Source organism: Neolamprologus multifasciatus, chromosome 6 (assembly GCF_963576455.1).
Source record: "Neolamprologus multifasciatus chromosome 6, fNeoMul1.2, whole genome shotgun sequence".
Lineage (NCBI taxonomy): Eukaryota > Metazoa > Chordata > Actinopteri > Cichliformes > Cichlidae > Neolamprologus > Neolamprologus multifasciatus.
In genome coordinates this window covers 9,807,611-9,833,056 of record NC_140444.1, presented here as the reverse complement: position 1 = coordinate 9,833,056, position 25,446 = coordinate 9,807,611, and the positions used below count along the sequence as shown (strand labels likewise).

General features: G+C 41.0%; 2 protein-coding genes across 6 annotated transcripts in view; one reads left to right on the top strand and one right to left on the bottom strand.

Moving 5' to 3' along the window:
- The window catches only part of LOC146516402 (UDP-glucuronosyltransferase 2A2-like), an 11,817-nt gene extending 6,150 nt beyond the window's left edge, over positions 1 to 5,667 (top strand). For 2 of the 4 annotated variants that reach the window (XM_085163962.1, XM_085163965.1), the window contains exons 5-7: positions 162 to 249; positions 982 to 1,201; positions 1,392 to 5,667. In XM_085163962.1, the coding sequence (XP_085020088.1) occupies positions 162 to 249; positions 982 to 1,201; positions 1,392 to 1,671 (588 nt within the window). In that variant the 3' untranslated portion in view covers positions 1,672 to 5,667. The remainder of the gene's footprint in view (positions 1 to 161; positions 250 to 981; positions 1,202 to 1,391) is intronic. The other 2 variants (XM_085163964.1, XM_085163963.1) reach the window with 2 other exon arrangements.
- On the bottom strand, positions 2,789 to 25,446 carry aspscr1 (ASPSCR1 tether for SLC2A4, UBX domain containing). Of its 2 annotated transcripts, XM_085163957.1 has the most exons (17): positions 25,313 to 25,445; positions 25,034 to 25,089; positions 24,471 to 24,585; positions 21,605 to 21,705; positions 18,982 to 19,039; positions 18,808 to 18,881; positions 17,162 to 17,693; positions 16,744 to 16,803; positions 15,197 to 15,336; positions 14,280 to 14,361; positions 14,131 to 14,197; positions 13,711 to 13,773; positions 12,496 to 12,548; positions 8,142 to 8,193; positions 7,948 to 8,017; positions 5,730 to 5,917; positions 2,789 to 3,044 (listed from the first exon to the last, which is right to left on the bottom strand). In XM_085163957.1, the coding sequence occupies exons 1-17, from the start codon at positions 25,400 to 25,402 to the stop codon at positions 3,034 to 3,036; spliced, it is 1,812 nt and encodes a 603-aa protein (XP_085020083.1). In that variant the 5' UTR covers positions 25,403 to 25,445; the 3' UTR covers positions 2,789 to 3,033. The 2 variants fall into 2 exon arrangements, with proteins under 2 accessions (XP_085020083.1, XP_085020084.1); XM_085163958.1 differs by lacking the exons at positions 2,789 to 3,044; positions 5,730 to 5,917; positions 7,948 to 8,017; positions 8,142 to 8,193 and adding an exon at positions 10,239 to 10,459 and having other exon boundaries at positions 25,313 to 25,446.

The following is a 25,446-nucleotide window of genomic DNA, read 5'->3' as shown; positions in this document are numbered from 1 at the left end:
TGCATCCATTGCAGAATGAATGTATTTAAAGCACTTAAGCATTGAAAAAGTGCTAGTACGAATGGATGAATGAGGAAAGCTGAGTAAAGTGCTTTGAGTGTAAGAACTTTACCTGGATGTTTGTTGGTTCTTTGAACCAATGAGTATATCATTCCTTTCAGGTGATTTGGCGTCACCGTGGTGAAGCTCCACCTGCACTTGCACCAAACATAAAGATTTCTGATTGGATCCCTCAGAACGATCTGCTCGGTGTGACTCATTTATGTTATTATAGGATTGTATGAAAGGGTTTTTTTTTTGTTTGTTGTTTTTTTTTAATTGAAAAGGTGATTAGAAACTGAAATTATTGTGCTGTTTAAAATGAATAAAAATGTCTTTAGAAAGAGAAATGAATTAAAATAATTAGAATCAATTTTTTTTTTTTAAGTTTCAGACTTTTGACCTTGCTTTTGTGTTGTGGGTGTGTATCAAGGGGGAGGAACAGGGCGTAGACTAATGATAGACAGCTCCTGTGTCATATTTGTTGCAAGTTAAAGACGCCATAATACATTTTTAAACATATGTATATTAACATGTTACAAATATTCACCTGTTAATATATTCCATCATAGAATAATCAGAAATGGTGTTTACCTGTTGGCTGCCATCAGCCTGGGGAGTGGTGGCCATCTTCAACCAAACTGCTCATTTATAAATTGTCAATCATCAGTCTGTGCCCTGCCTCTTCCTCTTGATACATGCCCACAACAAAATAATTAATTTGTTTTCTGAAACACATTTAAAAAAATAAAATAAATTAAATAGCAAAGCTTAGAATTTCAGTTTCAAAGCACTTCTTCAGTCAAAGCGAACCTTTTCACCTTGATTTAGCTCAGTGTGATTTCAAAAGAAAAGCATAACAAAGCCTATTTTTTTCCAACATTTTCAAAAATATTTGTTAGGTTCTTTCACAGTAAAAGTTCTGTTTATTTCCCCCCTCAGGTCACCCGAAGACACGAGCATTCGTGACTCATGGCGGCACTAACGGTCTGTACGAAGCTGTGTTTCACGGCGTGCCTCTGGTCGGCTTGCCGGTGTTTGGCGATCAGTCTTATAATCTTAACCGTATGAGCCACCTCGGCACTGCCATCGTCCTCGACTTCAACAAAGTGACAGCTGAGGAGCTGGCAGAAGCACTGCATGCCATCGTCAACCAGCCAAGGTAAGGGTGATTATACTGTGAAAAAGTTATTGTATGTACATTTCTGTGCAAAGACCGATCTCCATGCACTTGGACCTGTTACTAAATTTTGATTTCCTGCATTTGACTCTGCTCCGTCACATTAAAAGTGCACTTTTGTTTAACAATGAAACAGCCATGTGACTTCCTGTATGTTTCCCATGATGCACAGCTACAAGACCAGCATGCAGCGTCTGTCGGTGGTGCACCGCGACCAGCCGGTGACGCCACTGAATACTGCCGTCTTCTGGTTGGAGTTTGTTATGCGACATGGTGGAGCTAGGCATTTGCGGTTGGCTTCACATAATCTGAACTGGTTCCAGTACCACAGCTTGGACACAGGCGCTGTCCTGCTCATCACTTTGATGACCGCCGCTGCTTTGTGTTGGGTGGTCATACGCTGCTTCCTGCAGCAGTGCAGACGACGAGGAGGAAGAGAGAAGGAGGACTGAAGAAAGATATTTTTGAAGGTAAATACGTTGCAAAAGGTGATAGGTTGCTTGGGGCAGAAGAAATGGCAGTGGGGGTAAACCAGTCAGAAAGCAGAAGACCAAGAGGTCTCATCCCTCACTGTCCTCTGCCCTTCATGCTGGATTTACAACCAGAGCACAGAAAGTTACTGCAAGTTTCCTTACCTTTTCCAGGGTCTACTGTGCCTCTTACCCTATGAGAGCTGCAGGCTCCAGCTCCTCTTTAACCCTCTAAAAAGTGGGAGAAGATGGATGGATAGGAGTTTGTAAACTTTTAAGAAATGTTGCAAACATCCAAAAAGAAGAAAACATTTATTATACTTGAAAACCAGTTTAAACTTCTGCAAGGTGAAATAGTTGTCCTTCCTTTCCCTTGACGGCATGTGCTGAGAAAGTTTCAATAGTCCAGTGATTTTCTGACTGCAAAAACTGCCCCAAATTTTCCCTCCCTAGACACATTCAACAGTTTACCTCAGCAGGAGAAACACAGTTAAGAATGACTGCTAAACCACTAAAGCGATCCAGGTTGTGGAGTGTGCAGCTCACTGGGACGCTTACATAAAATGGGCTGTCGTTAATGAAATTTGTCTCACCTGTGCTTTTCCTGCTAAAGGTCTTTAAGCCTCCAGGGACGTTTCACCTTTAAAACAGCACCTGTTATCTGCTAAACCTGCTGTGAGGAGGACTGCAGTGTAATACAAGCAGATGGAGAATCATCAAAGCTGCTTTTCATGTTGTGTGTGGGGGTAGCAACTTTAATAGATGGTGCACAGACAACACAAACCTATGTCGTCTCCTTATTCTGCTTCTCTGAATGCCAAAATCCAATACTTTGTGGCATTTCCAAACTGTAGAATAGAATAGAACAACCCTTGTCATTGTACATGTACAAGAAAATTGTGGGTGCTCCACACCAACTTTACTGGAATAAAATATGAATAGTAGACAGCAACGAATAAATAACAAGAGAAGTATTATTATAATATTCAGCCTTTACCCTGGTGATGATGAAAATGTTAACTGCAGATCCTGATCAAACTTACCTAGATGTGGCATCATGTGATTAAGTACTAGCATAATTCAAATTCAATACAACAGATACATTTGTTCATCAATCTTTATTCACTTTGCACTACACTTTTCTCTCAGCAGGAATCAAACACACCGATCTTTTTGACAATTAACGCATTCAATCTTTATTTTAACCATTTTAAAACCCCGGCTTCAGCTCTGATGGATTAAATCCACTGCAGGTCACAAAGCCGAGCCTCTAGTGAAGCATAGCGAACATTTAAGTTGCATCAGTCTGTCATGGTTCGTCCTTCCCTCAGCACAGCAGAAGCTTTACTTCTTACCTGTAGAAGAAACGTAAAGCAGGAATTAAACGCACTGCCAACAAAAAATATACACAGTATTTCTCTTAGCTCCCATTTAGTTACCGCTCCTCCTTGTCCCTTTCTTTTACTATGTTATTTTATCTTTTGTTAGTAAGTGGTGTTTCTATGCATGCAAATCTTTTGAGCCAGCAGTAACAGCTGGTTTAGTTTACAGCTCATATATATTTCTTGAGACTGTGTGTCTACATCTTTAAGATTTTTCGGGGGGCATTTTTGCCTTTATAGGATAGTGAAATAGTAAAGAGAGACAGAAAAATGGGGAGAGAGGGTGAAAAAATGCAGCACAGGGCCGGAGGCCATCCTTGACCTCGTCCTCACCCTCAGTTGGAGCTGTCCCTGGGCTGAGAAATGTCTACTCATTTCTAATCCTGTCTGTTCTGATCAATCCCAATGCAAAGCTCAGCATTTTCAGCTCTGCCTCCTGTCTTTTTATCAGTGGTACTGTCTCACATCCTTACATCACTGCTGCTCTCACTGTCATTTTTAAACGTTGCCATTCACTCCATCCTGCCTGCACTCTCCCCTTCACTTCTTTTGTGCATTGGCCGTTGCTTTGAATGGCTGAACCCAGGTGTTTGAACTCGTTAGGTTCACTACCTCTTCACTGTTACACCTGCCGCCTTCTCATTTTCACACGTGTTCTGCCTTGCCTGGACTAACTTTCATTCCTCTTTTCTCCAGTGCATACCTCCACCTTTATAGGTCCTCTTTCCACCTGCTGCCTCCTCTGACTACAGATCAAGACGTCATCCGCAAAAACAATATTCAACAGAGACTCCCGCCTGATCTCATCGGTCAGCCTGTCCATTATCACTGCAAACACAGAAGGGGCTCTGAACAGATTCCCGATGTGATGGGTGTGATCCCACACCCACCTTGAACTCATCTGTCACTCCTACAGCATACCTCACCACGGTCTCATTTTGAATCTGAAGTTACACAGAGACCATCAAAAGCTTTTTCTTTACCCAACAAGCATCAATAATACAGATATTTAGGAGTACACTGTAACTTGTCCTTTAAAATGCACACGCAGAAAGTTCATAACTGCCTTCATGTGCTGAATGAATTGAGTGAATTAAGGCAGATAAGGAAAACATATCCTGAATATGTTAAACACGCTTTGTTGTCCAGATCAATACACAAACACCGAGCCTGGATGCAATGAAAACCAGTTAAAAACAAACCTGGTATCATCCACCCCAGCGCTGTTTTTCAAAACACCCTTCACAGCATGAAACCTGCAATAAATCCAGTCAGCACGACACAAGGCAGATCATCATGAAACAGGAAGGAGAAGAAGTTTAGTTTAAAAGAAGTTTAAAAGATGCTGGGCTTTAATCGAGGGCCAGAAAGACGCCAGAAGGCTGAACACTACAAGTGTGCTGGCTCTAATACCGAATCCTCGGGAAAGCATCAAAACACTCTGCCCATTACTGAACACACTAACGAAGACATGCCAACCAGCCTCATATGCTCTGTGTGTGTGTGTGTGTGTGCCCTCTGTAGTGGTCCACACATGGAATCTATAATTCCTGATTCAGCCTCCCCACTTTTTCTTTTAACTTTCCTCATGAAAGACAAAACAGCCACGACTTTCTTCAGAGATGCGGAAGGACACACACGGAGATCAGCCAGAAATAAAATGAGCAGAAACACAAACAAGATGAAGACAGACAAGAAGAGAGCCATGTACCAAACAAAAACATCAATACGGTGACCACCAGAGACAACCACAGTAGAACAACAGAGAGGCGCTGGGACTGGACAGACCACAGGGGCTCGTGCTGTGTGATGTGGCCCGGCAGCAGGCTCTCTCCCTGGGCACGATAAGTGTCTGTAGTGGTCTCATGGGCTGGAGGGGGTGACCATCCTGAACTAATTGGATCATCCTTACATGCATCCTGATCCTCTGAGTCATCACAAATTCAGCTTTCAAAAAGCCATGTCCTATTAGCTGTGGTTTTGTGGTTTGTGTGTGTGTGTGTTTACCATGACATGAATCGTGTGCCTCAAAGCCTTCTGTTCTTTCTCAACATTAAATAAAAAAGGGGGCGGTGGGGGGCAATGCTTCTTTCTGAGTTAAATGTGTTAGAGGAGCTTTTGCAGCTAACGTGTTTGGTGCAGTTCTGCTGTGTCTACAGGTTTTCTTTGTGCAGGACTGGAAGTTTAATCATTCAAACCGACAGCGAGGACTAAAAGAAGGCAGTGGACTCAAACTGGTATTTGTTTGATGCTTACTGGGATTTGAGAGAGGCGTGATTGTGAATGTCGGAGTTTCTTTCACTAATTTCAGATCAATTTTCAATCTTTTCCTCATAAATTTTTAATGTGAATGTTTATGTATTTGAAGTCCGTGTGAAATGACAGCAGTCCAGCACAGCGGGCCATAGATGAACGAGGAGAGGATCTTAAAGGGGTGAAATAATAAATCAACCATGTTTTTTTTTTTTTTTCTCAAAACTTTTTGGCTGCACCTCACTTTCATGATATCAAGGGTTGATTCTATGTGCTGTTGAAGATGCGTGAAACAGTTATTGTACCTTGTAACCTGTAATTGTCTTTTCGTTATTTAAAAGAAAACAGTGTTACTTAAACACGGATCCTTTCTCTTTGTATGTGTGCTCTATTTTCTGTCCTGACCTGGAAGTTTGAGCCATTTAGGCACCTTGCCCGGGTCAGATCTGGCAGGTTTGGCGGCCTGGGTTTGTGTTAATGGGTCTTCCTCGTTTTGTGTGGATCCGCTGGCTTCCACTGTAGGCTCTGGGGGAGGCAGCGGCTCCCTGAAGCCACCAGAGCTCGAGGAGGGAGCTGAGGACTGGAGCATGCAGCTGAAGTAGGAAGGGAAAGAAAAAAAGAGAACAAAATCAATGACGTGAGTATGAGAGGATGCTGCACTGAACAAAGTTGTCACATTTGTCTGAGTCATAATTAGTTGTAAAGTGAGTAAAGGCAACATGCCATCTTATGCCAAAGGAAAATAGTCGTAAACTGAATGTTCGCCAAACTATGGAGACATCATCCACTGATCCTGAGGGCCTCGGTGATCCGGGCACTTTAGTTCATATCAATGAAAATTGATTTTAAAAAACTGTCAGGACATCAAAGCTGTTTGATCAGTGTAATAAATGGTAAATGGCCTGCATTTGTATAGCGCTTTTCTAGTCCCTAAGGATCCCAAAGTGCTTCACACTACATTCAGTCATTCACCCATTCACACTCACATTCACACACTGGCGATGGCAAGCTACATTGTAGCCACAGCTGCCCTGGGGCGCACTGACAGAAGCGAATAAGTCTAAACTATCATAAAGAACATGTGAACACCAATGTTGTTTCTTAATTTCATAGATAAAAACTACAATCATGTAAAGATACGACTAAATTTGAAAACTTGAAACAGAGTGAATGTAGGAAAAGGGGAATCTTACAGATGATTTGTTTTGACCAACCCTTTATCCCATATGGTGATTTTTCCAGTTACTGTCTACAGAAAATGCATTTTGTAATTTCTTCTGTCACCTGAACCTGTCACAGCTGGATCAGAGAGTATATCATGTATAACCAAAGTATGAACAGACCAATATATCAGCTGAATATCAATACTGGATTACCTCTGGCTTGCTGACTGTTTATGTCACTGTTTAAACAGAATAACATTTACTGAAGTGGCCGATATTTAAGAACTTAATTCTTAAATAGTAGAATTTGAAAAAACGCTTAAACAAGCACTTTCAAAATTAAAAAGTGACAGCATACCTTTCATATGATGTAACCACCTCTATCATATGCATGTTTGAAAGCTGAAACCCAAACAAAACTGTTCTAAAGCACAAAAAACAGATCAAACCTTCAGATGATCACCAATGATTACATCTCTTTGGAAACTGGCCTAGCTGTGTGTTGGGCCTATCCATAACTTCATAGACCATCATCTACAAGTTGTAGGTGTTTGCTGTCACCAGGGGGCAGCGTCCAAAACATGTGAAACAACTAGTCTGTTGCCTGTACTGCTGTTGGTCCTCCAATCAACCATGGAGAAGACATTAGTTACAACATATAATGAGATGAAGTGAGATGTGCATCCACGGTCCGTTCTCACACTTCAGTGTTTGCGTTTCTCCCTCTACCTCGTGAACTCTGATATGTTTTACTGGGCTACAAACCATCACTGCTGGTTTTCTGGAGGACTGCACCCCACCATGTCTGAGTAGGATGCATACCAAAACCCTTGGATAACACCTACACCAATAAACCCAGTGCACTAGCATAAATCCTGGAGTTTTGCTTTTGAAACTATGATGTATTCCATCACAGTGACGTTCAAGGTTGGTCAGAAAGAAAATATTCGTCAACAAAAGCAAAAATGTGGCTTTTCATCTTTAAAACCTATGAAAATCTAGCTCTGTCTTTTACTTCTAAAGTTCTGAGGAATCACACATGCTGGAAAAATTTAAGTTTGACTAACCCTGAGCTTGAAGCTAAACGAGATAGTGATCTGAAACAGAGGCCTTGTTAATGAAGCTGAAGGACAACAGGTGGGGGTGACTTTTGGGAAGCTGGCTCTATCTTTAGACAGACTGGAAAATGGTGTGCGTGTGTGTGTGTGTGTGAGAGAGCGAGAGAGAATCTGTATGCGTGTGTAGGAAATGAGGGCGCATGGGGGCACCTGCTGTTTAGGCACAACCTCAAAGGGATTCCAATGATGACAGCTTTGTGACAGGAAAATAGGTTGGTTGCTGCGGGATACAAATGCATATATACACACACACACACACACACACACACACACACACACACACACACACACACACACATAACCAACTGCACATTTAAAACACACACGGACACGTGCACATACCTTGCAATGGACTCGTTTGCTTGTACGGCTGAGACGGGGGATTCGAGCAGTTCTCGCTTCATGTAAAAATCTGTGGAGGAAACGCACACGCACACACAGACAATGTAAGCTATTGTTTTGTTACATTACATTCCTCGATAATACACCAGTATCTAATCCAAGTCAGCATATGAAGAAGGAAATCAGACAAAAACCTGTCTTGACATCAGAGCCGAAGTACACGAGCGCACCAGGAAACAGGTCGGCCTGCAGACACACAGAGGAGCAGAGCAGGAGTGAACGGAAGCTTCTAAAAATGTCTGGCACACATTACAATTTCTGCAAAACACGAAAGAATCCAAACAAAACCACCTCCCGCTACACGCAAACCGAGAGCTGCCGCCACATCCAAGTCAAAGTCAGGTTCATTTTTGGGGATGATTCATCGCTCGGGGGACCTGAACCAGCAACCGTTGGTTCTTTGAAGCCGACCACAAATTGAGCACCAATCAAATGGTTAGTGAAAACACTTTCACCCCTGAAGCACCACATTCCTCTCCAGTGATAGTCTTAATGGGTATAATGGGCCAGTTGCAGCCAGAAATTATCAACCGTACAATTATGAGGTGGAAATGCAGACAGACAGGCAGGCAGGGCACACGTCTGTCAGACTAAGAGAAAGGAAAGACAACATCTGCTGCGCAGGAGCTTCAGCGAGTGGTCATCATCGTCGCAATGTCTGCAGGTGTAAATAAGTCTGAGCTGAATTTAAGACTAGATTAGTCTAAAAAAATAAGGATAGCAGCTGAAAGCAGGAAAAAACTTAAAGAGCTCAGTCAAAAATAATTCTAAATGTAATGCAATAATCAGGGTATTAAGTAAAAATCTAAAAAGATATGAGGTGTAGGAGGTGAAAAAAAAAAAAAAAGACATCAGCACACTAGTGCTGCTGCGTCGTGAGGATTTCTAGGCACCAGCTTTTAAAACCAAGATTAATCTTTATCATTAAGCCATTCGTGGTTACACTCACATCTTCCTGAGGCCAGGCTGGCCAACAAGGCCTTCTTCAATATAATCATCATCAGGGTTTTTCATCAGTGTGTCGTAAACCTCGAGGCCAAACTTTGTGCCTCTTTGTATTTATATTGTTTTTTAGGCATGAGTTAAAGCTAGTTAATGTTACCTACTCTTATGAAACCTCAGTGTGTAGAAATAGCGGTGGTGGGTTCTGGAAATTCTTTTAATTAAAACGTTTACGACCCATCCGAGCTGAATTTAAGACGATTCACGACTTCAAAAGGCTTTTTATTGGTAAGTGTGTATGTAAGACATTAAAACAAAATTAAAAACACTAAAGTCCTAAAGATGTTTCTGCTGCTTTCCCTCTTCCTTCATCTAGTTAACAGATCCTCTTACGACACACTGATGAGCAGCAGACGCTCTGCTCCAGGAATCCTGAAAGAACTGATCCGTTTATCACAGACACATACGTGCAGAGCTGTGAGAAAGTGACATGTGCCTCCTAAAGATCTTTATTACCACGTAAACAAATGCCCTGAAAAAGAGGTTCAATAGCTTCCTTCAGTCTCACAGATGAAACTTCATAAACATTTTCTGACTCATAAGCAGGTGACAGAGAAAAAAGGATTGCTCCGCTCCATTTAAGTGCGTCGCACTGGATCAGCAACCAAAACCATTCATAAAAATCTTTTTAGACTTATATGTGATTTCACAACCAAGAATCCTAAAATTCAACACTTAGAGCATCTTTTCACATAAATTACACAGTCTAAGCACCGCAGCGTTTTGTAGCCGTTTTAAAATCCACTTTCTGAATCCCGACAGTTCTTACCAATACTACTAAAATCTCTAATAATCATCCTTTAAATGATCTCAAAACTCGCATCAACAATGTATATTGATCAGAAGCAAAATTTAAAAAGGAGGTGGAAATGCTGATTACCCCGTTATAAACCCATCTAGACTTTTCCATCCAAACAGCTGGTGTGAAGGCTCCCAAAGTGCAGCAAGAAAATATCCTCTATATTTTCTATTGCTCAATTTTGTTGAGCATGTGTGATTTGCTGATCAGTTTCCTGATCTTAGCCGACAGAAGTGACACCTGGTGTTGTCTTCCAACCGTACCACATTCAAAGACACTTTCTTCCTCATTCTGATCCTCGGCCTGAACTTCAGCGGGTCGTCGTTTTGACCACGTCTCCCTGCTTGAATGTGCCGAGATGCTGCTATTTGATTGACCGATTAGATATTCGTGTTAAAAAGCAAAGTTAACTGCTGTATTTAAGATGTGTCTGCTGAATATATGTTTGCTACAGCTTGTGAACATAAGTAACTGCACTTCTTGTCACGCTCGACAACCTGCTTTTATCCTTGTGAGGACTGTACTTTGTCCTGGATCCAAAATGACTTAAATCATGTAGAGACTGGGCTCTGTTCAGTTCCTCCAACAGGTAACTGTTTCCTACATGTGCCTGAAGAACTTCATGGTAGAGGTCATCTCTGTCCACATAAACTGCATATGTGAAAAGACATAATAAGACAGAAACCAGACATTTAAAAAAAATCTGGACCAAAACTCTTCAGAAGAACATTGACGTTGAAAAAAAGCTTTTTTTAAAAAGTTTATTGTGTCAAAATTGTTGATTGGAGATTCCCTATAATACGGTCTTAATGTCCCGATAATCAGCGTAATTGCAGTTGATGAAGATGACAGCTCAAACTAAGATTGCTGCTGAGCTGCTAGGAGGACAAATATCTTTTTTCTTTTTTAGAGGAATGAGGCTCTTCAGACACTCTAATCAGCAGTTAAAATATACATTAGACGCAGCAATGATGCCATAAAACATTTTGCATATAACTTTCCCTCCAGACTCTTAGATAATCAGCAGCGTAAAATAAAGGCTGTAGCTGGGGTCTGGCGGGTTCACCCAACACCACAGGCCGTCTTACACACACACTGTCCTTTCTCTGGTTGCTAAATTGGGACACACTGGCCTAATTGCTATTATTACAGCCCTGTGAGCAGGAAACAATGTGTTACAGTGAAACAACAGGCATTCCTGCAATCCTGCTCCGTCTGGCAGCAGCAGCAACATTTCCATTCGGGAAAAAGACGAGGCCAACGAGAAGAGACCAGTGTATGTGGGAGGGAGAGGGTGAGTGTGTTTAAAAAAAAAAAAAAAAGAAGAAGAAGAGAGGAATGGAGAGAGAAAAGGAAAAAGAGGCAGAACGGATCCTGATGGAAGACAGAGGGGGAGACGGATGAGGGAGGGGATGACTGGTATCAAAGGACTTCTGGGTTGGGAAACATTCCTTTCCTGACATGACACAAAGTGATTAAAGTGTGTGTGTGTGTGTGTGTGTGTGTGTGTGTGTGTGTGTGTGTCAACGTCTATGTGACATGACAAAAAAAGATTAAAGATTCTTTAAATGTGTGTGTCAATGATTGATGTATAGACAGGGAAGCGGAGCCAGACAGAGTGTGCGTATGGGAGAAATGACACCAAGGCGGATTAAAGATTTTGTTTTTGTGCACTTTAACGCTTTTAAGTCCCTAATGGATAGAGACATGGGGTTGAGAGAGGAGGGGTGAGGCACAGGAGAGGGCCGGAGAGAGGGACCATGTGGGTGCTGGAGTTGGAGGAGGAAAGAAAAGAAGAAGAAAAAAAGAAAGCCAGAGTTGGGGTACAGGAGAGGGACGAGTACTGAAAAAACAGAGGGGGAGAGTTCAGAAGGGGATGAAAAGATGAAAAACAAAGAATGACATCAGAACATCAGACGTGATTCAGAGCGATCGTGACACCAAAGGGGTATGAACACACCAACGCAGCCATATTTCAAAGTGCACTTTTGAGGATTGTTATCTTTTATAAGCAGTCCCTCAGAGGAGCCGAATCCTGCTCATCATCACAACACGATATCACTTCAAAAATCACTTCAAACATCCGCCTCTTCCTCCACTTCTTCTTCTGTGCGCTTCAGGTTGAATCAAAGTGTCAAGTGAACGAACGAAAGGCGCCGATGACAAAAATGTTTGCCAAAATAAAGTGTCTAAAAATACAAGAACCAGCAGTGCGCGGGAGTGTCGAGGTGATCAAGCATATGTGTCTCTTCACATTTTGAATAAACTCAAAGGCTACAAAGCATCAAAGCTGCCCGTCGCTCTGCATGTGTGTGTATGTATGTGAGCGCTGGTGTGTTTGTGTGTGTGTCGAGATCAAAGCAAGGCCTGTATTAACCCCATGTGCCAGTCTGGGAAAAATCAAGCCCAGCTGGGGTCAAGGACAGTGGAGAGGGGGGAACAAGTGCGAGCAGAAGCGAGGGAAGAAGGGAGAACGGGAATGTAGCGAGGCTTTGAAGAGCAGAGGAGGACCAGCTGATATATTTTATGTCCATGTTGAGGGGAAAAAAAAAAAAAAGGGTTTGTAGTTGTTTTCTGCAGTTTCACAGTGATGAAGTTTGTTTGGTTTAATTCAGCCGTTTTATTACTGAGTATTATTACTTAGAAGCTCTGTCAAGGTAATCGAAGGACGGTGTGAGGAGTCGTACCTGAAAAAGTGTAGCTGAAGGGTCATCCAGAATAGTTTTTGGAGGGGTAATGACTGAAAAAGGAATAAGAAAAATGGTCAAAATGATAAACTGTGAATAAAAGTCTTTAATACAACATATACAAGAACATGGGAAAGTTAATGCTGACAAATGAATGAAAAACAAATGGACGCGGCACAGAGACTTAAGCTTTTACAAAACAACAGGAGCAACTTTTAACTAAAAAAAAAAAAAAAGATGCTTTAAAAAAAAAAATCGAATTCACATTTGATTTGTAATCTGGAAACATAACAGAAAAACTGATACAGTTTCAAAGCTTTGTGTGTAGGCAGCACATATCAAGGCTAAAACTGGTTGTTCCTGTTCCTGTCATTTTTACAAGTGGAGTTAAATTAAAAAAACAAAACAATGGTAATAATAAAAGCAGGTGATATTGCTGATAATTTTAAGGTTGAGCATTTTGGGATGAGGTGAAACTGGAGATTAAAACCATGGGTGTGTCGCCACACAATCTCCAACAACTGTGTGATGTTATGTCGATATGGACCAAAAATCAAAAATGTTTTCAGCATCTCTCTGAATATCTGTGCCACTATGAACGAAGGCACCTCTGAAGGCAAAAGGGGTTCGACTCAGTACAAGGTGTACCTAATAAAATGTCTCTTAAATGCTTACTCTATAAGGAAAAAAAAAAAAAATTTTGCTTTGGATAGCTGTCACCAAACCTCACTTTCAGTAACCTCATACATCTTAAACTCGCTTAAATGTACCTGCACATAGTTTAAATTTAAAAAAGCGACATTATCAGTAAAATCTAACTGAAGAAAATCCAAATCCAGGCAATTCAAATGAAAACAATTCAAACTGATAATTCGGATCCAAAACGTTTGTAGAAAATTCCTCCTTCTTCAGGCTCATAGAAAAGTTTGCCTCATTGCATGTAGATCTCTAGAAATTTTGAGTTTATCAGCATTTTTTGCAGTTTTGGTCAAAATTCTAAGTGTTAATTTTGTATTTATTTGACACCAGAGGAGGTTGGATTAAGCCAGTCATCAGATTTGAGGTTTTTCAGGTGATTTCAATGTGCTTGTAATTATGATCAGAACTATTATCCTATCTGATTTGGAATAAACCAGAAGCAGAAACTGATGCTGTAACATGGTCAGACCTTCACAGGATGAAGATGACGATCCGGGGAAATTTAACGATACTTACACAGGTAGAAACTGAGCTGAGGGTCCTCCAAGTGACTCCTTACAAAGTGCCTCAGAGCATCAACTGGACATAAGACACAAACAAAGACACAGATTACCAGCTGAAGCACAAACTGCGCTGTGTGCAGCTACATCGGTCTCTGTGTGGACTGTAATTCATTTGTCAGAAGGAATTTCCCTGCAATTTGTTGTTCTGCTGGTTGTCGTGTTGCTTTCGGGCTGAGGTGCATCTCATCGCTGGAATTACAGACCTGTCTCATTCTTTCAGTCTCTGTCACTGTGGTGTGGCTACAGTCGTAAATGCGGTGAGGGAGCCGCAAGTAGCTTTCACATTGCAGCCATACCTGTGGCTAGCCAGCTGAAATGAACACTCTCCATACTGCATGCGCACACACACATGGAGGCGCACAAAAACACACACCTGTCTCTAGAGGCCTGAAGAAGCCCTGTAGAACATATCTGTCTGGAAACTGGACCCTCAGGACCACCTGGAGAGGCAGAGTGGGCTATTTATAGTCTGTATGTTTTGAACGTACATATATTAAAATGTTATTATGTGTACGAGCTTACTTTGGGATATCTATCCATCTTCTCCTTTATCTGTGATTCTCTCAGAGATTTAGTCATAAGCGGAGCCTCCTCCAAAAACTTCCTGAGGAATGAGGGACAGAGAGAGACACACAGAGTTACAATGAAATGAGCTGAGAAATAAAAAGCAGGTTGTTTCACCCACAATGAGTAAGATGTGCAAAGAAAACAAAGAATCACTGTTTCTTTCCTACCCCTACTCGTGTGTGGCCGTGTATGTGTGTGTGCGTGCGTGCGTGTTACAGGCAAATTGCTTTGGTCGACTTAATTCCACCCTTGGTAATTGCAGTCATTGACATGGCAGTAGCCATGAGGCAGCCATGTCAGTGCAGACAGAGATTAAAGGATGCGAGCGGTGAGGTCTCAACCTGACGGTGTTTGGTCGATGACTGGAAGATAAACGTCTACACGAAACAGAACTACTAATTGCTCCCAGCGTGCCATATTTAGAAGCTTTTGTAGTGTTTGTGTGTTGTCTTATAAATGAGAACATGTTTGCAAACACACACGATGTCTCAACAGCTGTGGTCTACTGACGCCACATCCAGAGATTGCAGAATAAACTTGAATGCATCTGTTTTGAAGAAGCGCTCATAAATAACTAAAAACTTCAAACTGGTCATAAATTTTAAAAAATAAACAAGTAAAAATACAGAAACTTCAAAATGCACACAGTGATGCCCAGCATTCTCCCTGCCTATGGTCTCTCATCACTGCTAGGCTATTTTTGCAATTAAGGGTTATACATGGACAAAACACCACAGGACCAAATGCCAAACTGACTAATTATCTGTTCCAAACAGCGCAGAAACACATCGGATCCAGACGTGTTTCTGCAGCAACAAGGTATTTGTGCTAAATACTGCACCCAGTCACTCAACCATTTCCTCCTTCCCCACCTCTCGCTCTTCAGCTGGGCAAAGCGCTTCCGCACATCATCCACGGTCACTTCAAAGAACTCGTCGGGCAGATCCCCGTAGTCCTCAGACTGATGGGATGTGGAGTCCAGGTGGTAGATGAGAGGCTCTCTCCCCACTGGCTGCAGACAGAGGGAAATATAAGTGTCCGCAACAATATTTGGATCTCAAGTGTCCAAATTTTAGCTTTATTTATCACAGCAGAAGTCTTGTTTACTTCTCACGATCCCTATTCCCTTTTCGGCCACGGTAGAATTCTGCCCTTCCCTGAGCCTGGTTCTGTTGAACATCTCTTCCTGTTAAAAGAAAGTTCTTCTTCCCCACCATCGCCAAATGCTGCTCCTCCTAAGTGATCATCTGAGTTTTCTCTTAAATGTATTCAGAATTTACTGCACAACATTGCATAAATTTTAATGTGCCTTGAATTTAAAGGTTTCTTTAGACAAACTGAATACAGCTGCCTGGGGCTCAGGAGGTAGAGAGGGTCATCTACCAATCAGAAGGTTAGCGGTTCGATCCCCTGCTTCTCCACATGGTGAAGAGAACGTGGGCATTGGACGGTATGTATGAAAGCTGACAATCACTGACCAATAGACATCTACAAACAATTTCTGTACACCAGTGATGCCCCCCCCCCACAAAGAGCCAGACCACAGCTGAACCAGGAAACTTCTAAACTATTTGTATTGCACAGAGTTTCACAACAGTTTGAGCCCCTTTTAATCATCATCATCATCCCAATCTACTGTGGTAAAGATGTAAGTTTACCAGCATGTATTTTGTTCAGTGTTCTGGTTAAATGAGGCTGAGATGTCGACTCTGTCAGGACTCTGCATTGAGGTATAATGATATGAAACTGGATGTATGCATTGTAGTGTAACATAAACCTTATTTTGAGGTGAATGCCTGTAGCTTCTTATAAATCAAATGCAGGTTTTAGTCCTAGTGGCCACTAAAATTACTCTTGGCTTTCTCCACAATCATCCAGATAAGAGTTTCAAAATAAAATAAAACAGCTTCTGGGTGTCTAGACTTAAATGTACAGTTCGTTTACCCTGGTCTGAATCATTTGATAAGATTGTAAATTCAAACTCAAACCAAGGGAACTCCAAGCAAACCAAAATGCATCACTACAAACCACACGGGGATATTAGCCCATTTATTGGCCAAATGGGTTTGGGGAGCAACAAAAGTAAATATAGGAAGAAGGTGCTGCGTTCTGGACCATTGGGGAAGATTGATAATTTACATTGATTTCACGGCTGGTTGCTAACCTTGGCACATCTATAGTGTCTTGCTGCATTTCAGAGTAGCAAGCATAGATTGATACGGTAGGGTCTCGGTGTGGGTGATTTACTGTGTTCAATCCTGCACAAACAAACTACACAAAGCTGGAAAACCAAACAGAGTTCAATTTAAACTGACTAAACACTGCAGATATGAAAACACTGTTAATTTATGAAGGAGTTGGAAATCCACAAACAGAGAAATTGGTCATCTGAAATAAAGAGGTTACAGAACAAACTCACCTCTAAGAACTCCTCCGCATCACCCATACTACCATGCTGCACCTTGGTAGTGGTTTTACACTGAAAGGAACAGAAAAGGTCCAGTTTCACCAATTACTGATCAGATCAGGACTGTAAACATTCAATCTAAAAAGGACAATTCTTGAAGCCCACAAAAAATGCCCTTAACAAGCAACATAATTGGATTTGAGGTTGTAAGTTTTCATAAATGTGCAAACACATGCCTTTAACAGAAAACATCAATATGAGCTTCAGATTTCTCAGCTTTTATCTTTCATCGTCTTTATATTTTTGTGAGCTTGTGGTTTATGTTGAAAACTGGTTAATGGCAGCATAAGGGCCAAGAAGACACACTAGCTAATAAAAAACATCTAGTGCATACACCTGGCAGGCCGAGTAAACTCATGGTTTGGCTGACCTTTGTGCTTGAACCGTGGCTGGATTTGGCTTTCTTGGCTTTGGGTGACTCAACAGCAGCAGTCAGCGCTGACAGAGATGAGGATGATGATGAAGAGAGGGAACGTGCAGCTCCTCCAGCTGGACCGCCGAGGCGCTGACCACCTCCGGAGAAAGGAATGAAAGGAGCTGAAGAAGTAGGAGATGATGGGTGGCAGTTTAGTCCTGACGGTCCCGCTTTTTCACCATCGTCCTCTGGTGTTTGACTTCCTGTGGGAGGGTCTTTAGGTCGAACGGCATCCTGGGGGTTTGGAGCGTCTTCTTGTTGAACGGGTAGTGTGATTGTAGATCTGGCAGAAGGTGGCACAGTTTGGGTTTCCGCCAGCTTATCTGCGCTTGGCACATCTGTTGCTGACATTTCTGGAACCGATGGAGCGGGATCCGGCTGTGGGGATGAACTGGGTGTGGTTTCCATGGCAATGGGCGTAGTTGGCATAGCGGGTGTATCCATTTCAGCTTTTTCTCCCGAGTTTTTTTCCTTTTTGACTAAAAACCTTAAACATAAATCATAAAAACAGCTAGTAAATGTACCAGAAAGCATAAACCTTAGTAATAAAATCAAGATTTCCAGCTCCAAACAGTTTATATTGTTTTAATACAGGGTGATTTAAAAAAAAAAAAAAAAAAAAAAAGGTTAAATGTAGTTCTTTCCCCTTCAACGTAATCTCCTTGGTTCCACTATTGACCAAACCTAAAGCTCCTACTACATTTGAATTACTCCCATTCTGACTACGATTTCCCCATAGACCTCAAAACTCCCACCAGTATCGACTTTTGTGTTAAACCCACCTGACCTTCATGCCGAGGATCATCACCGCTGATTGATATTTCTTTGTCTATGAGCCAGAGAACAAAAAGCAGTTTGCAGTGTCCACATAAGGTGCACTGGGCGTGTAGTTGTCTTATGCCGAGATGTCGGTGTGCTCTCAGGCCATCTTTTTTAAATTTTACATTTAAAGTGTTTGCATCCGTAAATGAGTCCACGTCTGTACAATTGACATCAATTGCATCATCAGATAATGAATGTTTGGCTTAGTGTGGACCTCCACAAGCCTTTTTTGTGACTGCACTGACGTATCTGTGGTGTAACTATACTAGAACGTTCCAACAACAAATTCGCCCATTAGAGAGACTTGTAATAGAATGTGTTATAACGGAAACAACTACTGGCTGATAGCTTCGCCAACCAAGTACAGACTTTGCTATACTGTGTTGGGCACCACTGATTTGTGAAGATATCTAATGGAACATACTGTGGCATCTGACAGAAAATAGGGTGATTTGTGGCACGTACCATCTTGCACCTGTTCACAGTACACTGAAAACATTTGAGTTTTTTGGCCGAGACATTCAGGTAGCCCTATTTGGCTCTCTAAGACATCTTCCTTTTCTTCAAACACAGAGAAGGAGATGTAGCACTGCCAGTGGTTTAGAAGGGACTTCTAGGGAATGACCAAATGTAGCAAGTGGTGCTAAATCGGCAGATGCAGTTTATTGCTGCAAAAGGAGACCATCTTGAATCTTGAATCTCTATATATGATGTTTTAAATACATAATTAATAAAGTCACACCCACAAAACGCATGAAGCATGAAAACTAGCAGCCTACCTGACAATGGCACTTCCTCCAGTAAGACCTAGAGACTTCAAAGAGGCCTTCTTTAGTTCTTCTTCGCCACTCACCTGCACATCCACAGACACGCACATGTGGACAAGCAGCTGTGTTATCATAAAATTCACTTTCATCTCCTGAGAAAGGGAGAGTTAAAAGACCGCTGCATACCTCATCTCTCATGTAAACACACACAGGAGTGGATCCTGAGTCGGATAGCTCCAACACACTGGTGACGTTGAGATGACAGGCACGCACACACAGAGACATACACACAGAGATTAAAACTTGGAAAAATGATTTTCATTTGCTTTAAACAAAACCCACAAGTGGTTTTCCTTGTTGAGGATAATAAGCTTGGTGATTTTACAATAAAACCTCATGCAATGCAGTGGCACACTATCAGCATGTGTAAACCATGTGTGCACAATCCCGTGTAGTACCTAATTGAACCATAAATGTTTTACTATTGTTCTCTTCAATTCTGAATATCAAAGCTTTCCTCTGTGCTTCATAACATTCCTTGAGCTTTTTACGTTGCCGCGGAGCTAACATTCATTTCATGGAAGCATGACTTGCTTGGAAAAGTATCAACAAATGCAGTGATGTCATTTAATGGAGTGGAGATGAGGGCTGGACGGATGCGTGAGCACCTGGGACCGCACAGCTGGAACTACTGAGCAACAGCTGCATGTGTGTGCGGGCGTGTGTGTGTTAGAATGAAGCTTAAACTTCAGTAGAGGAGTGGTGAGAAGAAGGAATGTTATCCTGGCGTGCTTTCATTGTGACAATCTTCACGCTATGGAAGATGGATGAAATGCAGTGTTGAGTCCATTAACCTCTTCGTGTAACACCATGACAAAAGTTTACTTTCTTTCATGTCTACAGTTTCAGTTTTATTTTTCAATTCTTTTTAAAAAATATTACACCTACAAACCAAACTTTCCAATATAGTAAAAATCTTTCCAAGACATCGATGTTCCGATCGAAATAGCGATACTGATCAAAGGATTACTCTTTTTACTCATTCCTCTGGTATTTTTTAGGACCGTATTTTTCAGACTATAAGCACTTATATGCACTTAAAATCATTTTATTTTTTTCAAAAATCGACAGGGCGCCTTATAATCTGGTGCGACTCTTGTATGAATTCTGGTTGTGCTTACTGACCTCGAACTAATTTTATGTGGTACACAGTGCTCAAAAATCTGTCAAAAAATGTTTTAGTATCACTTTGGGAAGCTATGAAGCTGCAAAGTCAGAGCATTACTGTAGTCAGGAGCCTCGCGGAGTAATCTGGGTCCAAAACTCCGTTGCCTTCAGGTCCCAAAGTCAAACGAACACTGCTGCATCACTGGGAGTTAAAACTGTCTAAATTCTTTCATCTTTAATAAAATGATCAGCGTTGCTGCTTTTTTTAAAAAAATTTAACAGAGTTAGAAGTTAGCAGGAAGTTAGCTCGCTAGTTTCCACCTAAACATGATATACCATGTTCTGACTGAGAAAAAAATAAAACATACAACTCTGCTATAACGTCCAACATAAATGAAGACAGAAAATTAACTAGCAGTGACTTTTGTAGAGTTACTGAAGTTGGGCTAGCTGGTATTTAATGGTGTGCTACGTGATCGCTAGCGACACAGCTAGCGGTTATGCTATGCTAACACAGCAGTTAGCATAACATAAACACAGTCAAGCTGGAGGGTGAAGCTAACCTTTTTCCACTCGATAAAAGTTAACGTGAGGGTTTCTGGTGGTTAGGGACAAATGCAATTGCATGGCAGGATGCTGTAAACAGACGAAACTTCAGTCAGGAGAACAAGTGAGATAATCCATCCATAATACGAGGTTAGTCATTAATATACTGCAACAACACGGGAATAGGGCAGCTGAGTTGACTAAAGTTTTACTGATCTGACTGTTTTGTTTCACTTAATGCACCTTATAATCCGGTGCACCTCATGTATGAAAACCGACCAGTTCATTGACAGTGTGCATTATAATCTGGTGTGCCTTGTGGTCAGTAAAATACAGTACATTTTACATCATCTAGTAATTCTTTTTCTACAAGTTCATCTTGTAGCTCTACTTGTAGTTCCTCTATATCTTATTTTTTCCACTCTACCAGTAATTATTTTATTTCTTTGTATTCTAATTTCTTCTATTCTTTCTTGTTCTTGTACTAGTTCTTTGTCTTCTAATTCTAGTACTTATAATTCTTCTATTTAAGTTCTCCCAGCTTCTTCTTCTACTACTTGCTCCTCTTTCAAGTCTTCTAGTTGTTCCTGTTGTCCTAGTACTTCTTCTGATACATATTCTTGTCTTTTTTCCCTAACTCTTCTCGCAGCTCTTTCAGTCTTTTCTTCTTACAGTAATTCTTTTAGTTCTTCTCATTCTTGATCTTTTATTTCTTCTTGTTGTAGTTTCTTGCCTTCTAAATCTGATATGTGTTCTGCTACAAGTTTACCATATTCTTGCAGTTCCTCCTATTCCAAGTCTTCTTTTTGTGCAATTTTTCACTCATCGGAATACACACTTAAAGTATGGATCAATATCTAGCCCTTTCCAAAACAAACATACATACAACCACGTTGCATGATCTATATACGTGAAGTGAACAGGGGTGAAAAGGGAGGCCCTGTATGCTAGAAATTCTCACAGTAACTAACAACATAAAAATCTATTTAGTCGGCATTCAACACAATTTAATTTACTTTTGAGGCCTTTAAACGGTTGTTGTTTTTTTTACAAAGACACACAGATTCTGCCCCTGTACAAATGTACATGCACACACCTGATTTCTGGAAAATGTGTGAGCACTTCCCACAGAGTCTGTCCACAGGAGAACGAACCCTGGAGCCGAGAGCCGTCCTCCATCTGTAGTGCAATCCGCACCTGACACGTATGAAACCACAGGAACACAGATTAAGCATAAAGACCAAAGGCGCTCTTTAACCATTAACCAAATAAAAACAATAATGGAAATAAAAAGCAGGTCTAAACTATCAACATGAGACAGTCCAAAGCTCTGGTTAGCATTTGTTTCATTTATTACGGTAAGTTGGATAGTGACAGATTCAACAAAGGGCACCAGCTGGATCTGAGTAAGACACTGCTTTTATGCCCCATAAATAAAAAAGAAAGACATCAACCAAAAAGTAGGCCCACTATGCCTTTCCTTATTTTCTATTATCTTACAGTGGAGGATGAACATGTTAAACATGACAGAAGATTAAAATAAGTAGATCAGCATGTATATAATGGATGTGAGCCCAGAGCACAAGATTCAAACTGCTCTAAATGCTCAGTTTGACCAAGGTTTTCCTACATTAGGATGCGCATGATGTCGGTGAAAGTGGACATCCTCAAGCACAGCAGTCCCAGCTAACTGCAGTTTAGATCTTGTGTTTCCAGGCAGCAGCCAATCAGAAGAAAGTTGGCTTTAAACACCTATAACAGCTCGTTTTGGATGGAGAATGAACAGAGCCTGCATCCAGCCCCAGGTTAAGATAAATAAGGATTATTTTGGACTATCCATCATGCATAGCTACTCTAACAGCCCAAGAATAAAACTAAGGAGGAGGAAATAAGCACAATAAGGCCCCTTTAAACACATAATTATCACAGTAAGATTTTCTTTAAATTATTTACATTGATTTTTCTTTTGATAGAAGCTAAAAGTAATAAAATCTAAACTACAAGCACTTCACGCTGTTGGACTCACAAACATCTCCTTAAATGCCGAAAAGGAAATGATTTTGAAAATCCCCCGCGGTGGTCATTTGTAAGTTCTTGGCTCATCAGTCTTGATACATTTAGCAGGAAGAAAATTCTTTGATAATCAAAGATGATTAAGCTGCACATGTGGGCCTACCTCAGCCTGAAAATAAGTAACATCAGACATGAGTGCAAGTCTCTGTTGCTCTTTCTCTGAGTCACTCTGCGAGTTGTTTACTCTGCAACGGTGTTGTTCGGCACAGAAAGCACGCTGCATGTCAGCACACCGGGAGAGATGAAACGAGGGCTTTGGCTGTCAACGGTCAAACACGAAACACTCCCACAAACCAGTCTGCCCCAGAGGTGCCTGCATGTGTGCGTCTGTATAAAATCTGCCAGGTATCAACAGTCAACCATCCATCAAATGAACAAAAACAGCAAATCAAACACAGCCGTGAATTTTACGGCATGGATTATGATGCCATGATGTCATAGGAAACTACAGCTCAGCTACAACAAAGTGTTTTGTTGGATAGGAATCAGAGAGAGAGAGCAGTGACAGAGAATTCAGGCATTTCCAGGTACGGAAAATAAAGAAACCCACACACAGGGCTGACTGACCCACACATGAAGCTACTTAAGGCTATTCAAACATGATCATGAGTGGGACAAATAGCCCTAAGGGGACTCAAATTAATTTTATTTATTGAACAATATGCACGCCATGCAAATAGCCTATGTGACCTTTCGTAACAGAAGTCTACGCATTCACTTGTTATTTAAAAAACAAATGCGCCATTCAAGCTTAACTTAATTAAACCCCACTTACATAAAACATGTAAAAAATAAAAGTCCTGGTGAGCTTCCTCTAATGGAAGGCTAAAATCTCTTTGCTGGGCACAAACACTTTTTATACAGGAAAAACCCTGGTGAAGAAGTATGTTCTGAACATGTTTACCTTGGCCACTCAAGGCTAAAAAGTCTGGCAAACTTTCATTGAGACAAAGTCACTTAAAATAAGTTAAGCAGATATTTTTTCACTCTGGTGTTTCAAATAACTCCCCACATAAATGACTGGAGGCATTTCAAAAAGGGATACCGAGTTGTGGTACTTCTATAAAAAGGACTCTGGCAATGCCGATCCTGGAAATGAGCTCTTGTTTAATATTTTTTTTTATTAAGAGCATGTTTTGTGTTGCAATCAGACTTGAGGTAAAAAGAATTGTTTCCACATTTTTTCTGATTCATGCACACCATGAATCTGAAAATAAAAAAATGGCGTGGCTAGGAAAGTCTCCAAACACTGGATTTGGAGAGTTTCCTTCCTTTCTGACTCTCTCTAACACCCACATATACATAGATGCACCAAGGCTGCTTGCTTATAGGAAAAGTCGTAATCATGATAAATGTGGTCAATATTATAAAGTATGCACATTATTCACTAGATTAAGAGACACTGCGTAGATACTGGAGTTTAAAAAGTGTCTTTTTCTGGGCATTTTCTTCAACTATGAAAGATTCCTAGTTTGAGGTCAGGAGTAGACAAACTCTTCTTTGGGGTAGCTCCAATTAAGTGATCTTCTTTCACATGTTCACCATAAGAAACCTTAAAAGATTTACTTCCTTGATTTGATCTTTGTAGCCAAAAGTTGAATTATAGACACCCTGGTTGGGGTTAAACTAAAAGCTGAACTTTTAGGGAGAGTAAAAACACACCTCTCTAAATGAAAGCTGTGCACTTGATTTATAACAAGGGAACCAAACAAACAAACAAACAACCCCCCCCCAAAACAAACAAACAAACAAACAAACAAACAAACAAACCCAGGAGCAAAGAAGATAGTTAAGATTATTTTGTTTTCGCAACAATTAGAGAGCAAAATCATAACAGAGTAAAATCTGACTAATCGTTGAGCCCCAAGTTGCACTTTGTTTGAACTGACCTGGCTGTCAGCTATAACTTGTTTCCTCGTACTCGTCACCATTTCCAGTTTGGCGTTGTTGGGCAGGTTTGCAAACCTCCATGGCCGCGTCAGGTCAACAATAGTCCTCTGAAACCTGCCAAAAATGTTAACAGTGGAAGAGAAAGCGAGCAATTAAATGTTTCATGTGGAGTAGCTGGACAGCTGTGAAGAATGATGTATGAGCCCGAGGACTAAATTTGATCAATGCATTACAAACAGTTATCAATTTTTAATTTGATTTAATTTTTTTGACACATAATTTGTCTTGTTTCTTTTTTTCCTGCAGTGACACCGATTTTTTAAATATAAGTAAACACGATCTGAAACCAAAACAGAGTTGTGTAATGTGTGAAAATCGCTTACAACATTTAACTAGCTTAACTTCTTTAACTACGTAAATAGACGGATATTTCACACATTACTATCCCGCTACTGTGCAGTGCGATTGTTTATGTATTAAAGTGTATTTGGATGTAATCCAGGTGAAAGGCTTTTAATCTGAAGGGACAAAAACTGATTTACAGCTACGTTCATTTGCTCACTTTAAACCGTGATCTTCTGGGTCAAATCCGTGCTTCTTGCAGACTTCCTCCAGCACCTGAAGACGGAAAATGTTACAACACGAGTTATGCCACAAAATCTCCCAAATAATCTGATTTCATCCGCACGAAAACACAAACTGATCAGTCACTGGCTAACAACTGTTAGCCCAGCAAGCTAACTCGGAGGAAACGAATTTAGTCCGGTTCTGTAACCAAAGCGCAGAATTCAATAAGCCGTCCACCTAAGTAAAGATGAAACGCTCCTCTAAAAAAGTTCACCTGCAGTAATGGCGTGTTTGGAGCCACTTTAACTGTTTGCCTTCTCCCATTGGGAGTGAGAACCGTTACAGCTGTGCCACTAGCAGCCATTGCGTGTCCTGACGTCACAGTGTTTGTTTGAATAAGCTTTATTG